The 15,954-nt window shown below is 59.1% G+C and overlaps 1 protein-coding gene across 1 annotated transcript; it reads left to right on the top strand.

Annotated features, from left to right (window-relative positions):
* The first annotated feature begins 210 nt into the window (after positions 1-210).
* Positions 211-4,127, top strand: NXPH3 (neurexophilin 3). The gene is made up of 2 exons (XM_027626120.2): positions 211-771; positions 3,385-4,127. The coding sequence occupies exons 1-2, from the start codon at positions 718-720 to the stop codon at positions 4,087-4,089; spliced, it is 759 nt and encodes a 252-aa protein (XP_027481921.1). The 5' UTR covers positions 211-717; the 3' UTR covers positions 4,090-4,127.
* The last annotated feature ends 11,827 nt before the right edge of the window (positions 4,128-15,954 follow it).

Genomic DNA, 15,954 nt, shown 5'->3' with positions numbered 1-15,954 from the left:
TAGGGTCCCTATCCCAGGGCCACCACCCTCTCCCCTCCTCGCCGAGAGTTCCTCCGCCCCCGCGTCCTGCCCCCCTCGTCCTAGGTCCCCGGGCTGCGGGCCGGCAGGGGAGGAGTTAACTCCGGAGGTACCGGCTGGGCTCACCGTACCTGCTGCCGCTGCCGCCGCCGCCGCCGGTGGGAGGGACGAGCAAGCGGGAGCCGCCTGGGCGCCAGGAGCGCTCCAGTCTGGCGGGGCGCTGAGCGGGGAGCGGGCGGCAGGGCCCGGCGCGGCCAGGGGCGTCCGCCAGGGGGCGCGCCGCGACGGGGCGGGAGGGGCCGTCTGGCCTGGGGAATTAGCGCCAGGGACGGGCGCGCGCTCGGGTCCCCAGCACATCTGGGCGAGAGCGGCGCCGCTGGACCGAGGGGGGCGCCGAGCGCAGATCTGGAGCGGCAGAGGCACCGCGCGGCTGGGGTCCTTCGAGGCGCTCGGGGCGCACATCTGGGACCTCGAGAGGGGGCCGCGCCGCGCACAGCTGGGCCGGGGGAGGGGGGCGGCAGCTACACAGCTGGACCGGAGGGGGCGGGGTCGGTCCCGGGCGGCCAGCAGAGGGGAGGGCCGCGAGCCGCCGGGGACTGGAGCATGGGACGGCGCGCCTGAAGGAGCAGGGGCGAGGCAGGGGCCTGGGAGCCCGGCAGGAAAAGAGGAGAGCAAGGGGCCCGAGAGCAAAGGAGGAAGATGCAACTGACTCGCTGCTGCTTCGTGTTCCTAGTGCAGGGCAGCCTCTATCTGGTGAGTGGCCCGCGGGGAGCTGCGCGGAGGGGCGGGGGCCCGGAGGACGGCGGAGAGCCCGGAAACTTTCTCCCTTCTTTCCCCCCCCTCCCCCCCCCCGACATCCCCGGGATGGAGGGGAAGCCCGGAGGCCGGGGGAGAGGGCGGGTCCGAGGACCGAGACTGGACCGCAAGGGTTAATAGGGGCGGGGAGAGGGTGCTCGCCTGGCCCACCCACTCGGCCGCCGGCTGCGGGAGGTGCGACCAGCACGAGGGAAAAGGCCAGCCGCGGGGCGCCAAGGGTTACTCGACCCGGTCCCGGCGCCCCGGGACGCGCAGAAGGGGAGTGGGGGTGGGTGGCGGAGCTGACCACCTGCCAGGTCTGGGGCCCTGGGCTCTTCTCTGACCTCGGGGACCCCGAGGGCCCGGGACCTGGGTCCCCCGGCGCGCGGAGCCTGTTCAGGCAGGGGGGGGCGGCCCCCCGCGGGCCCCGCTCGCGCCTTCCCTCCCGCTCCCTCCCTCCCCGCCTGTTGTTTTCCTCTCCTCTCCCGGCCGCGCGCAGCCCGAGCCCCACAGGACCTGGGCAGGCGGCTCCCGCCCCGGGCGCCCGCGGCAGCTGAGCGGAGCGCCCCAGAGCCCGCTCCCCGTGCGCTCGCTCGCCGCGTCCCTGCCGCCCGGGACACCCGGGAGTCCCACCCCGGCCCCCCGCCCCCAGTCCTGCCGTAGAGAAGCCTCGGCCCCACATCTGGACCTGCCTGTTTCCTCAAAACAACCCCCCCTCGTGCCACCTCCCCTTTGCCACAATGTGGAAGCACCCTTCCCTTCTCCTGTCCGCACCTGCGGCCCTTCTCCCCACCCTCCAGCCCTTCAGCGGCGACCCTCAGGGCCAAGTAAACACGGGGCTGCAGCCCCGGGCCCTCCTGGCTGTCCCTCTACCCTACCCCTGGGGCCTAGCAGGGAGGGCCATCTGGCACACCTCTGAGGGTATGGGCTGGGGCCAGAACGCGGGGGGAGGGGGCGGGGGGGGGCGGGACGGAGAGACATGAAGACCCCAGGGCCCCTTTGGAGCCCTCCAGATCCCAGCCCTCAGGCATCCCCCCATCCTCACCCCAGGGGTCACCAGCAAACCCGAAGCTGCCTAGCTGTGAGCTGGTGCCCCTAGTGCCAGTGACACAGACACATAGGGCCAGTACTCTCTTTAGAAGCTGAGTAAGCACACACCAGGCGGCTGCCCTCAGGAAACCTCGTCTACTCCCTGCTGCCCTCCTGAGCCGGCCGCTGTCTGAGCTGGGTCACGCTGTCCTGCCGGCCCTCCCCACAGTTCCTCCAGGAGGCCTGCCCAGGTGTTGCCTGTTGCCGGAGCCGATCCAGCAGAGGCCGGCCAAGCCTTGGCAGTTTGGCATAAGATTCTGAGTGGGGATGGGCTTGGGTAAGAACCTCCATAAACGGACCTATCTGGTCCCTGAGGCCAGGAGTGAGCAGTGGAATGGGAGGGCGGACCCTATGTGACTCAGCCTTGTAGGGATGTTGCCTTTGAATCCTGGTGGCCTCATCTGTAGAATGGGCATAAGAATTCCCGCCTCGTGGAGCAATAGTGTCCGGGCACATCATCATCGGTGACCCCCAGAGTTTCTGACCTTCCATATCTTGGCCATCCTGGGTGTGGAATTCAGTGCAGGGCTCTTCCTAGTCCTCCTGCCCAAACCTTAACTGCATTTGTACATGACAGAAAACGTCACTGAGCTCTGCTTTCTTATTCCATTGTCTGTTGGTTCTCTTAGCCTCAGAGGACAAAATATCCTAGGGTTAAGGGTGGTGGTGTCTCATCCGACAGACGAGGAAGTGCCAAAAAGCAGGGGCTGCACCTCTCCCATCAACCCGGGGGCTCTCCCAGCATAGGGATGGAGCTTTCCTATTCGACTCGGGGTTCCTTGAGGGCAGTGACTATGCCTCCCCATCATCACCTTGTGAACTTCTCAGAGGCGGGGAATTTCCTCTGTGAAATTGTGACCTTATAGCCTCTCCTATAAGATGGGGGGCTACATCAGCACAAGGCTAACGCTTCTGACATCTGATGAGGACTCTCCCAAGATCGGGAGCTGGGCCTCCCCCATCAGACTGGAGACTCCCTAGGGGCAGGGACAATGTCTCACTGGTCCACTGGAGAGAATTCTTTTTTTTTTTTTTAAAGATTTTTTATTTATTTATTTGAGAGAGAGAGAATGAGAGATAGCACAAGAGAGAAGAGGGTCAGAGGGAGAAGCAGACTCCCTGCTGAGCAGGGAGCCCGATGTGGGACTCGATCCCAGGACTCCAGGATCATGACCTGGGCCGAAGGCAGTCGGTTAACCAATTGAGCCACCCAGGCGCCCCAGAGAATTCTTGATCATCCTTCCAGACTTTGAGTAGTGGCCAAAGGCAGGACGGGGGTGAGGGGTGGGGGGGGTGACCTGAATGTCAGAAGGTGAGCTGGGACCATGACACAAGGCAGAGTGTACACCCAAAGCCTAGCGGGGGTCCCTCAGCCTCAGGTCAGTGGAAGGGACAGGCTAGGCTGTTGGTGGGGAACAGGGACCAGAACTCCTGGGTCCTCCGGGGACAGGGCTCTCACTCTCCTCCCAACTCCCCCCACAGGTCATCTATGGCCAGGAGGATGGCCCTCCCGGCTCAGAGGACCCTGAGCACGATGACCATGAGAGCCAGTCCCGGCCCCGGATACCTCGGAAGCGGGGCCACATCTCACCCAAGTCCCGCCCCATGGCCAACTCCACTCTCCTAGGGCTGCTGGCTCCACCTGGGGAGGCATGGGGGGTCCTTGGGCAGCCCCCCAACCGCCCGAACCACAGCCCCCCGCCTTCGGCCAAGGTGAAGAAAATCTTCGGCTGGGGTGACTTTTACTCCAACATCAAGACAGTGGCCCTGAACCTGCTCGTCACCGGGAAGATCGTGGACCACGGCAACGGGACCTTCAGCGTCCACTTCCGACACAACGCCACCGGCCAGGGCAACATCTCCATCAGCCTCGTACCCCCCAGTAAAGCTGTAGAGTTCCACCAGGAGCAGCAGATCTTCATCGAAGCCAAGGCCTCCAAAATCTTCAACTGCCGAATGGAGTGGGAGAAGGTGGAACGGGGCCGCCGGACCTCGCTCTGCACCCACGACCCGGCCAAGACCTGCTCCCGAGACCACGCTCAGAGCTCGGCCACCTGGAGCTGCTCCCAGCCCTTCAAAGTCGTCTGCGTCTACATCGCCTTCTATAGCACAGACTATAGGCTGGTCCAGAAGGTGTGCCCGGATTACAACTACCACAGCGATACTCCCTACTACCCCTCCGGGTGACCCTGGGCAGGCCACAGAGGCCAGGCCGGCCCACAGAGGAGGCCATCTGGCTGGATACTGGGCAGGGAAAGGAAGGGACCTCAGGCAGGGAGGGGGGTGGAGAGGAGGAGATGCCAAGCGCGGCCAGGGCCAAGTCTCCAGTGGTGGCAGGGAAGGGGTCCCGAGGGCTGGCCCAGCCTGAGGTTGTGGAGCGACTGGGACACGGGAGCACCTGAGGAGCAGTGGGTTCTCTGGGCAGCCCCGCAGGGCTTCCGCACTGAGCAGCAGGGAGATGCTGGGTCCCGGAGGCTTCTGGGGAAGGCAGACCAGTGTGGCCCCAATAAAGGGATGAAGAGGAGCCCAAAGCCTGGGCTCCCTCCTTGCCATCCTGAGGAAGAGCAGCAGCAAGGAGAGGGGCATTTCCTCAGTGTGGACTCCAAGTAGGCGACAAAGGACGGCAGAGATGGGGCTGCCTGGTAGCCAGCTCTGGGAGGGGGGAGGGGCGGGGGGCAGGAGGAGCTCTCGGGCCCCACCGAGGGGACCTTGTCCTGGACTGTGGACTGAGCTTGGCTTGAGGCTGAAGTGGTGACCCTTGAAGTCTTTTTGATGTCTTGACAAATAGACCCTCTGTTCCCAGCCAGGCCATCCCTTTCCAGAATTCCCTCTCCCGCCATGGCTGCGTACCCCGTCACCCCCGTCCACCCTTGTGCGGACGGGACACCCATCCTTAAGCTGAGACAGAGGGTGATTGTGGTTCTCCCCACACCAAGGCCACAGATGGAAGCCTGCCCTTGCGCCGTGTCCCTCCGCCACCCCACCTCCTGCCGGCTCCTCTGGGAGTGTCCTCGTCCAGCCAGCGAGCCTTGCCTGTCGGCCTGGGGCTCCCCTGGACAGAGCCGGTACCTCCTGTCTTGGCCTTGGCCATGGGGCCGGGGGACGCCAGACTGTCCAGGGCATGCTGGACCCGTTCCATGGTGTCTGTCTGTGGGTGGGGGTGGGGGGGGGGGGGTGTGGAATCACCTGATTGTCAACTTCTGTGTGCAGAGTCTTGTTCTGGAGCCAGGAATAAAGCTTTCCCAAGGCCTTGGATTCTGAATTGTCCGGGGAGGGAAAGGGCCCTGGGTGCCCCAGCGTCCAGCCAGCCCCACCCAGATGGCGGCAGGACATGTCCTGGAGACCAGAGCTCCCTGAGGGCTCAGGGCTTCCCTCTCTGGCCCCCTTTCTGGAGCCATCGGGAAGGCTAGACAGGCACTGCCTGATGCTCCAAGGGGGGTGGGGGTGGCAGCCGCAGAGCATCTTGGGGAAGACAACCTAGAAGGTGGGATGGGCCCTCGTGCTCCTCCTTGCCTCCCTAGGCGGCCGTCTGGGTGGGCCTGGGGTGGGGGGCCCTCGCTCTCGCTCTGTCAGTATTTTGCTCCATGGCCCTGGATAAGTCCATTTTCCTCCCTGGTCTCTTTCCGCGTCTTTGTAAAATGAGGAGCTTGCCCAACCCCGGGCTTCTCCCATGTGAGTGGGCCTCTGAGCCACGGAGAGTGTTGGTTAACACATGCATTTCTGGGCTCCGGAGTGCCTAATTCGGTAGGTCTCGGGTGGGGTGTAAGGATTTGCCCAGAGAGACACTGATGCTCCTGGCCCCAGGGACCACACTCGGAGGACCACTCACATGACCTCTCCGTTCCTCTCTGGCCCTGGTTCCCCGACATGGACAGACACCTCTGAGGCTCTCTCCCACCTGTGACTTCCAGCTCCTTCTCCTGGGCAAATCTCCTGGAAGGGTCCTTTCAGAGAATCGGGGTATTGGGGTTTCGGTCTGATGACGTGCTGGTGCAGGAACAGGCCAGGCTGGGGGGAAATGGGGACAGAAGGAGGCTTGAAAGCAGCCATTGCCCTGCCCCCAGCCGAGATGAGGGCCTTGGGATGGGTGTCTGCCCGTGGCGCCTCGCCTGGGAGTCAGCTGGGCCCGTTGGGGCTCAGTGAGCAGAACATTGAGTCCCAAGCACCAAGATCACAGTGCCCTCTCAGGTCATCCTAGGTCTGCTCACTTGGGAGGGCAGCACTCAGGGTCCCTGGGTCCCTTTTGGCCATGCACAGTGAGGAGAGTCCTAGCATGAGGGGAAGGGGGTCCTGCCGCCCCCAGCCTGTCTCCCCTGCCCACCGGCACTCAGCATGGCCCGGTGCTCCCCTTGTACAGAGCAGAGCTGGACGAGGCCTTAGCAGCCTCCTTGCTGTATGAAGTGACCCAGAAAGGGCACATGACTCAAGCTCACACTCCTGTTGCAGCGTTCCCTTGCACCATGCCTCCTGGGGCCACCTCTCCCAAGCGGAGATTTGAGACACACCCCCACCTCGGCCATGGGGACAGGTGCTCAGAATTCAGACAGGCCCAGGAGCTCAGGCTCTGCCCTGGGGGGGGGTGCTGGAATCTGGTGTACTCTCTCACCTGCGGATGCCCCCCAGGCCCCACCACCTCCCACAGCCGTGTGGGTGCTGGAGGAAGAGAAGCAGGCCAGTGGTCCTGAGGCCTCCTCACCTGGCCTGGCTGAGCTAGCAGCAGGCTTGGGGGACACTGCCCCACCCCCTCTGGCTCCTCTTTTGTGGAGAGCCAGATGCCGGGGACAGCTGGAGGGCTGGCCCGCTTGGCACACATTCCGCCTGAGCGGCGGCGGGGAGGGGGTCCATTTTAATAACTTCATCTCACCCTCGCGCCCACTCGGCTGCCTCATCCATCCTTTTCTGCCTTCCCCACTAACCTGGCCACTCCTCTCAGCTAGGATCTTGCCAATAGATTTTCTCCTGAGTTGTAATTCTTTTGGAATAGACCTCTGGGCCCTGATATTCTTGCCACCCGCCGATATTTCCTATCCTATGTCCCCTTGGACCTCACAAAGGTAAGGGTCCATCCAACTGCCTCTCGTTACGAAGGCACCAACCGCTGCTCCCCTTGGTGAGCGATGTCTGTGACATCTTCCCAGGGGAGATGGACCCCCAGGCACTCCCAAGTGCTCTCTGATCGTCTGATCTTGCCATTCCAACACAGGGGAGCGGATTCCTCTGGAATGAACCTGTCTCCTCTCCCAGAAGAAGCTCTAGGTCCTACCCCCACCCCTACTCTTCAGTGACAAAGCTTTTGGTCCCATGGTCCAGCTCCCCAATCTGCTCACCCCAGCCGGGGAGCTGCCCCAGGGCAGATTCCTTGTCTCCTTCATCCGAGTAGAGCAAGCTTTGAGGCCACAGCCCATATCACCCTCTGAGACTCAGGATCCAGGGTCTGTAACCCCGTGAGGCCAGCATCCGTACCTCCCTCATCAGACTGGAGTCTCCCGAGGGCAAGAACGGCAATATGGACACAGGTGGGAAAGCTTGCTCTCAGAGCACCTGGAGGCTGCCTCTGCCCTTGGGCCTTGGGCACAGGTATTGTCTAGGCCTCAGTGTCCCCGTCTCTGACAGGGTGAATCTTCCCCGCAGTCTGTGAAGCTAACAAGAGGGAATCCGTGTCAGGGCAACTGGCAGCAAAGCCGAGTCTTCCTCTGAATGAAGCTTGAGGCAAAAGCAGTAGGTGCTTGGTCCCTCCCCTCTCCTCCTTCCCCCTCAGTTTTCCTCCCTGGGATGAGCAAGCGGGAACTGAGTCACCCCCTTCCCCATTCTTGGCAAGGGTGCCCGTGACCTTGCATGTGGCAGTCTCCTGAGGCAAGGCCCGTTGCTCAGAGCTGCACAAGGTGGTGGGTGGGTAGGGAAGTGGGGGAAGGGGGTGTATGGAGGATGGAGGCAGCTGAGGGTCGGGGGGTGACCGGAGACCTGGATTATCAAGTTGGGTAGGTGTAGGGGCTTGTGGGAGACACAGTGAACCAGTTGCTCCGGGTTGGGAAGTGATCCAATGCCATGGCGGGGGATTCGGGGAGAGAAATGTTACTTCCAGAGACTGAGTCCCGTGGTCCGGCAAGGAGAACCGGGGGCTGGGGCGACAGGCGAGGAGAGGCCCCACGAGGAGGAGGCGAGATTGGGGGGGTGGCACCTGCCAGTTATGCCAAATTCCAGGAGCGGCAGCTGCCGTCATCCGCAAGGCGCGAACGCCGGAGGAGACCCGGCACTCAGTGGTCGGGGGCTGGGCTCTGGTTCCGCCGGACCCGTTTCCTGTCGGCCTGCCAAGCTCAAAATCCAAGCGACGGATGCCTACTTCAAAGCTCCCCAGTGCACCATGTCGGGGCCACCTCCCGAACCACAGAGGCTGCCTCCGAACTGACAACGTGTGCTTGCAGGAATTGACATCTGCATCCCCATTAGCTGGGTGGCTTTGGGCAAAGGACATCATCTGCCAGACCTCCTTAGGTGAAAACCTAGGAATCTACCTACATTGGAACACTGGGAGGGAGGGGGGCGGAAATTAAGTGACTTCGTCCACAAATGTTACCTCTTCCTCCTTTGTTTTGGGACGTGGGTTTATGTCTACGTCCTGGTGCAGCTGGGCGGAAGGGCCCCTGGGGCTGGAGCAAGGACCCCAGGCTTCTGGGCCTGGTCCTGCCCCATAACACAGGAGGCAGAGGCCGCTAATTGTCCCGTACTAGCCATTTCGCCCTTTTCCGTAGGAATGGACTCCTCAGTGTTTAGCCAGGCATATGGCTGCCTGAGATAAATACTACATCTCTCTGCCTCTCTTGCCCCTAGATGTGGTCCCGTGACCGAGATCTGGCCAGCGACATGTAAGCCAAAGGGCTATTTGGCAACTTCTGGAAAGACAGTTGATAAGACAGTTGAAGGACAGTTCTTGCTGCCATCAGAGACCACGGGCCTAAGAGTCACATCCTGCAAGTGGCAGAGCAATGAGTTGGGGGAAGGCTTGGTTCCTGAACGCCTCGTGAAATAGGAAGTGGTGTGGACCAGAAGCACCATGCTAGCGCTCGGCTGCCTCCCCCCTCAGCCTTTTCTGTGAGAGAAAAATCAAATGTCTGCCTTATGGAAGCCACTGTGCTTCGGGTCTCCGTTTCTTAGTTGAATCTATCACCACCTGACCCAGTGGATGTGTTTGAGCGTTCCCCTTCTGTGGACCTGTTTTCTCATCTGGGGAAATGAGAGAAAGCTCCCGTATCCTGCCGCACATCAGTCAGGTTCTGTAGGCCGGCGGGAGAGAACAAACTTGGGAAAGCTCTCCCCCGGCTCCCTGGCATCGGGGCACAGAGCCTTCGTTTTCGGGGTGCCATGAGCTGCTGCAGCATGGCCGGGAGCCCCCGTCTGAAAGGCCTCCAGTCCCCAAGTTCAACCCCCGCACATCTGAGTCCCCATCCGCATTCTGATGTTGGTGACACACAATCCTCGTTAAGGGCCTGGCTGATCCCAGCCAGATGGGATCCTAATTTAATTAAAACCCTTTAATTACCTGCAACAACACAGCTTTGGAAGTCCGGTGCAGGAGGGGCCCTGTGATGGGAGGGGAGAGGGCAGGACAGAAGGGTGGCTGCCCTCCCATCACCCCGCGAACCCAGGCTTTCGGGATGGTTCTCCCACCCGGTGGACACAAACTGCACAGAACAGCCAGTGCAGCCCCTGCCTCTGGCTTGGGCTGCAGCCAAGCTGGGGAGCCAGGCCAAGCAGGCTCCGGGGAGCAGAGCAGCAGGCTCTAGAAACTGATGCTGTCAGGTTGGGGCGGTGCTTTGCACTGGGACCACCACAGGCTGCAGAAGCTCAGGTCTGGGCTGCCTGAGACCCTGGCCCTGCCCAGGACACTAGGTAAGAACAGGGATGCTTCTGATCCCTCCCCACTTAGCCCAGCTTATTCAGAAACAGGGGTACCTCCGCATCCGCCAAAGCCATGCCCCCCGAGAACAGGGTCTTCCCTCCAGGTGTCATCCGCGTGGGGAGGGGGACGAAAGTGAGAGGCTGAGGTGGGCTGCAGATGGCCACGTTGTTTCTTGGGTACCAGTAAGGACCCCCATGGCACTGGGCCTCAACTGGCTCCTCCCTAGGAAGGCAGACGGAAGGGGCCCAGGCCAGAGCCCACCAGGCCTTGGCAGGGGCAGATTCTGTGAGCCAGGCTATTCTTAAGCCTTGTGGACATCATACACTAATACCCATCTATTCTTCCTTAGTGCTCATTCATTCAACAAATACTGTTTAATAAAGCCTCCAAAAGTTCCAGCAGATCTCCATGGTGCCAGGAGATCCAGAAAAGGTTTCAGTTCATACCTGAGCCACAGCCTTCCAGGAAACGTTCTACTGGGGTCAGCATGACGTCAGTGGTTGGAATTGGAGCAAGAAACCCCAAGGGGAAGGAGAAACGCAAGGGGAAAGATTAGGAATCATTAGGCCCTGCCACTCCACACCCCAAATGTTCTCCTTCCAGAGCTGAGCTGGGGAGACTCCGTACTTTGCTCTGCTGGACACACTTCCCGGGACCTAGGCCTTTCTGCTCCTGCCCTTCCCACCACTTTCCCCTCTTCTTGTGCTCAGCTCACCCTGCGCTCCGTCCCGTGTCCTCTGCTGTCCCCTGACCCCCCACAGCTCTCTCTGAAGATCCTGCTCCTATCTCTGACTCTGGTTGAGCCTGCAGTGCTGTGTCCCTGCCAACTTAGGGACCGTAATAATAGGACATGTGGCTATTCCCCCTAGACTAATGAGGGACTGGACACGGGAGCTGTTGCTCCCTCGGAACAAAACGGAGACTCCGTGAGGGCAGGGGCTAGGTGCCACTAGGCAGCTGGCCTGCAGGATCCCCAGAGGCAGAGGCCCTTCCTCCAAGGCCTAGCTAATGAACTACCCGCACCCCAGTGTCCTGCACACCGAACCCTCCATGCCCAGGCATGACCACAGCTGGGGTGGGGAAGTGATGACAGGAGGGCAAGCCGCTGTCCCCACTTGCCATGCCCGACCTCCTGGCTAGGAGAGAGCCCCACCCCTCCACCCACTTGTCCCCGGCATTGTATGTTGTCTTCTCTAGAAGGGTCTTCAGAGACCCAGGTTAGCTCCTGGAGCACAGTGAGGGGTGGGGTCTCGACCTGAATCACTGAGAGTCATGGGAAAAGCCAGGGCCCTCTGGATCCTAACCCAGTACCTGTTTTTTCCATTAAGCCAGGCTTCCTCGCCCCAGATCCCCTTTGGGGCTTACAGGGTAGCCCCACCGGGGGAAGAATGGCCTGCTCAGTCCCAGGGAGCCAGGGCTCCCCCACCTTGGGGTCAAAGCAAGGCCATGCCCCAGCTATGATGTGTTTGGAGAGAGTTGTGTATACAATCTTAGTTGCCATGTGATCTTGACCTAGTCTTACCGGGCTTCTCTGGGCCTTGGATGGCGGTTCTTTTCCCCACCTGCTCACATGGTTACAGTAAGGAACAAACCGACTCTGAGTGGCAGCCCCATGTCAGGCAGAGGCCTACTGGCATCTAGCACCACCCGGCCCTCCGACCCACCTGCCGGGGCCCAGGGGCATCCCAGAGCCTCACAGGAATGGGGAGAAAGCTGTTTCTCTTTCTTTTTTGGGGTAGGCTATGTAGGGCAGTGGTTGCGAGCATGGATCCTGAAGCCAGGCTGCCACTTCCTAACTGTAGACCTGGGGCAAGTTACTGAACATCCCTGTGTCTCGATTTCCCCAGCTGTAAAGTGGGGATAATCTTTACCTATCGGAGGGCTGTGGTGAACTGGAATGTGTGTGGCGATTGGAACTGTGTTGGGCACCGGGGCAGCGATCAGGGGAGCTACTCTGAAGAGTCCCACAGTACGGCCCCCCCGATCTTGGCCCAGCCTGGGAGGGAGGGAATGAGGGAAAAGAATGGCCATGGGCACACTCATTTCTCGCAGCAGGAAGAATGTGCAGGAGAAAACCCCACAGGGGAGGTCAGAAGTCTGTCATGTCTACAAAGGATGATGCATACAAAGGCAGCTACTTTTGTTTTCCTTGGTTCTGCCTAAGAGACGGGGCCCTTGGTGGCATTGCCACAGCTCTTTGGGCCCAGAAGCGCATGTCTGCACTCCAGAAGCCCTGTGATGCACTAAGGAGGTTCATCTGTGTACGCCGGGCCCGAGACCTCTCCTTGTAAACCTAACACAAGGCTCAGAGGATGCAGGTGGCCACAGGGTCTTTATTTAGAAGCACGGAATTACAGAGCAGGCAGCCAAGCGTACGGAGGCAGCCTGCCCAGGGCCCCTCCTGCTTTACCTCGCCCTACCCCCTACCTTGCCTATCTTTGTCACCTCCACCCGTCACCTCCATCTGTCACCTCCACCCTACGGATCAGCTTCTCAGCCTGGAGGGCCCGTGGTCCCTTGTCGGTACCCCCTGAGAACTGGGCGTAGGAAGCATGCCCATCTCGGACTGTACCCCTGAGGATGAGTCCCCCTGAGGACTGGGCCTTGTGTGACCCATTTCTTCCACACTTTGAGGAGGGCCAAGGGCGTGGGGTACACACACAACCTAGCCAGTCGATCTGGACTCACAGACGACCTCTGAACTTCATGGCTATCGTGGGGCCCTTTCACGGGGATAGGGGCAAGAAGGGGAGAGACACAGGTCAAGAGGGAGCTAACCCCTGCCGGGCAGCATCTACACAAGACAAGAACGGTGCTGGTTTGGGGAGACGGGGGCTAGGCGCGGGATACAGGAGCATGGAAGGGTATACAAATGCCCCATTTACCAGTCTTGGCAGCACCAGGCCTCGGATAGGAGGGGCTGCTTACTCAGGCTCTGCCATCTGCCTCAGCTCAGCAGAGATCAGCACTGGAGGGCTCGGTGTAGGCAGGCTTTTTTATTTTTTTAATGCGGCAGGATCAGGCTCAAGATGTCACTCCAGTGAGCCGGACTGGAGATGGGGGGGGGGGGGGGAGAAATGTCTAGGAAAACAGGAGAGAAAGAAATGGAAGCTTCCATGCTCCAGGAGGAGGGAAGCACAGGGAGTAGAGAAGGAAGAAAAAAGGAAGAGAAGCCCAAGAAGGAAACTGGTGTGGAGATGGGCTTAGTTTAGCGGCTATGCTTCATCCATCCTTCCCCGGCCCCCCCCAGAAGCCAGCAGGAGCCCGAGAAACAGGGCTCCTGGGTCCCAGAGTTACTCTTCTCACATCTGCAAGCCCAAGGGCTTCTGCCCCGCCTCCCACCCTCCTCTCTGGAATGCCTAATGCCAAGTGCTGCTGGCTTTCCGAGATGGTGACAGTGGTGACAGGGGTGACCAGACACATGCTATCCCGGTGACTGAACAATTTGGCGCAGGCGGACTCCTTCCGGGGACCTCTGCGGACTCCCCCTCCTCCACACACGCCCACAGCCTAAGAACTCGGAGCTCACAGGACACCAGGCTCTCGACGCAGGGCCTCTCCCCACAGGGAGTTCTGCTTCAGAGAATCCCCCCCATGCTCCCAACGGTGCCCATTTCAGTGTCTCACCAAAGATTTATATTCCATTCCAAGAAATCCTAAAAGGGAATGGACTCCGAAGTCTATATATGGGGTAGGCTGGAACCATCGCGAATTATGTGGTGATCACATTAACGTTAGCCGCAGTTTATCTTTCTTGTTCAATGGTGGTCACTGAATTAAGGACTTGACATATGTTTTCTCATTAATTTCCCAAGAGAACTCTATGCAGGATGCCCATTTTACAGAGGAGAAAGTTAAGGCTTATGCAGGCAAGTACTTTGGCCAGGATCACGAGTGGTGGCGGGAGTGCAGAGCCAGGCTCCCGGACTCCAGATGCTGTGCCGCCAAACACCGGCCGGGGCTGGACCCTCCGCGCTGCACTCAGTTCAGACCACTCCTCCACCCCACCCCGCTCCCAGCAATTCTCAGCCATTGGCCTTATTCCCTACGTAACACCGGAAAACATACAAGTCCCCGGGTGCAACCTTGCTCAACTTCCCACCCTCACACAAAGGCGCCCGTGTCTGCAGGACTCTCCTCACACCCAGAGAGGGTGTCCCTCCTCTTCCTTCTTCAGCCCCCCAGCCCCCTGTATGCTCAGAACCTCAGGGCACGGACCATCCCCTCTCTACTGGAACCTTCCCATCAGCTTTAAACAAATAGGTTTTGTCCTCCGGGAAAGCCCACCTCCCTCTCTCCTTATTTCCCTCCTCCAGGCACTGCCCGAGCTTCTTCCCTTCACAGCCATACCTGAAGCCAGAGCCTGTCCTCCCTGCTCATCCCTCACCCCCTGCCCCGCCCCTGGTCCCTTCCCTGAATGACCCTGGCTAAGGTCACCAATGACTTCCATATTGCTAGATCCAATGGGCATTTTTAAATCCTTGTTCTTATTTGACAGCATCTGACACTTTTAACTCTTTCGTATTGGTCCTCTTGACTTTGATTTTCTTCCTATCTCCGGCCACTTCTCCTTCGTGACTTATCTTCCTCTACCGGCCTTCAGAGCTAAGGGTTCCTGAAGGTTTAGTCCCAGGCCCCCTTCTCTCCTCACTCTGTATCCTTCCTTGGATCCAACACACCCAGGGCTTCAGTTCCACCTATAGACCAGTATCTCCTGAACCTTCTCTCCAGTCCCCATTTCCCCTCTGAATGCTAGGCTCGTACATGCAACAGCCCACGTGACGCCTCCACTTGGATTTCTCACGACAACTCATGAACAGCAAGTCAGATGAAATCAGTGATCTCATTTCCCTCCAGCCTGTTTATCTTCCTATCCGTCCCTTTTTGGGGGGACTCCATCCTGGTGGCTTCTTTGTCCCTACTCTATCCAACCCATCATCAAGTTCTGCCAAATCTGCCCCCTTAATCTCTCTCAAATGGATCTACTTTTCAGCTCTACCACCTCCCCAGTGCAAGTTCTGTTATCTCTGGCCTTCCACTGTCGCCACTGTCAACATTAACTTTTCTAAACTCTAGCCAGAGATCTTACTAAAATGAAATCTTGTCACCCTCTTCTGCCTAAACCTCTTCAATGATTTCCCACTGTTCTCAATTAAGTACCTAAATCCTACACGTGACCTAGGGAGGTGCTCCCAGCTCCGGCGTCTAACTCGCTGCCACGCTTGTCTGCAGGCCAGCCACCCAGCCTCCCGGGTTCCTGGAGCGCACCGAGCTCCCGAGCTCCCTCCCGACGCTCGGGACTTCACGCATGCCGTTTCTTCTGGGCAGAATGTGCCCTCCCCACCTTCCCAGGCTCACAGCCCTTTACCCTTCAGCTCTCACTTCAAAAAGCTGCTTTCTTAGGGAGGCCTTCTGGATCCCCCAGATGAATTCCCTACTCACAGGCTCTCGCAGTGCCCCATGCATTTCTTTCAGAGCACTCAGCATGGTTTGACATCACGTATTCGTGAGATCATTAAGGATGCTCTCTCCTCATCAGACTCTAAGCTCCATGGAGGGCAGGGAGCAGTTGGTGGAACTCCCTGTTAACCCCTAAAAGCTAGCCCAGCCCCTGGCACATCAGATATTGAACGTGTAAATGAATAATTAGCAGGGAAAACAGAAGAGAATTCATTCTTACAAGGCCACACCAAGGCAAGGTTCTTAGACTTAGGTTGGAGTGGAAGGCCCTGGGGATCACCCAGTGGTATGCTGACCACTCCCAGATGCTTGTGCTCCTTCGCTTTTGTCCAGAGGTCATGGGGGCAGCAAGGATACTCAGTGGTCACATCCCTGGAATGACTGGAGATTACACTGGATCATGTTGTCAGGGGATATGCCTATTTTTCATTAGTGGTTCAATAAAATACTTCTAGTACTGGTAAGAGATAGAAATAAAATGTTTATTTACCCAGAGAGATTAAAATGTGTAATAGTACTATTGGTTCACGTTGTCAATGTCATTCTATCTATAGATTTCTTTAAATGGGTTTGAACTGCATAGGTCCACTCACATGCAGATCTTTTTTGATACGGTGCAGTACTGTAAATGCATTTTCTCTTCCTTATGATTTTCCTAATATTATTTTCTCGAGCTTGAATACAGCATGTAATAC

The sequence above is a fragment of the Zalophus californianus genome, chromosome 16 (genome assembly GCF_009762305.2).
Source record: "Zalophus californianus isolate mZalCal1 chromosome 16, mZalCal1.pri.v2, whole genome shotgun sequence".
NCBI lineage: Eukaryota > Metazoa > Chordata > Mammalia > Carnivora > Otariidae > Zalophus > Zalophus californianus.
This window is presented reverse-complemented; position numbering and strand designations above follow the sequence as displayed.

Excerpts from the sequence above, each read along its gene's own strand:
- NXPH3 (XM_027626120.2), top strand. The coding sequence starts at position 718 with ATGCAACTGACTCGCTGCTGCTTCGTGTTCCTAGTGCAGGGCAGCCTC. Across the intron at positions 772-3,384 it reads TGCAGGGCAGCCTCTATCTG|GTCATCTATGGCCAGGAGGA; the intron begins GTGAGTGGCCCG and ends CTCCCCCCACAG.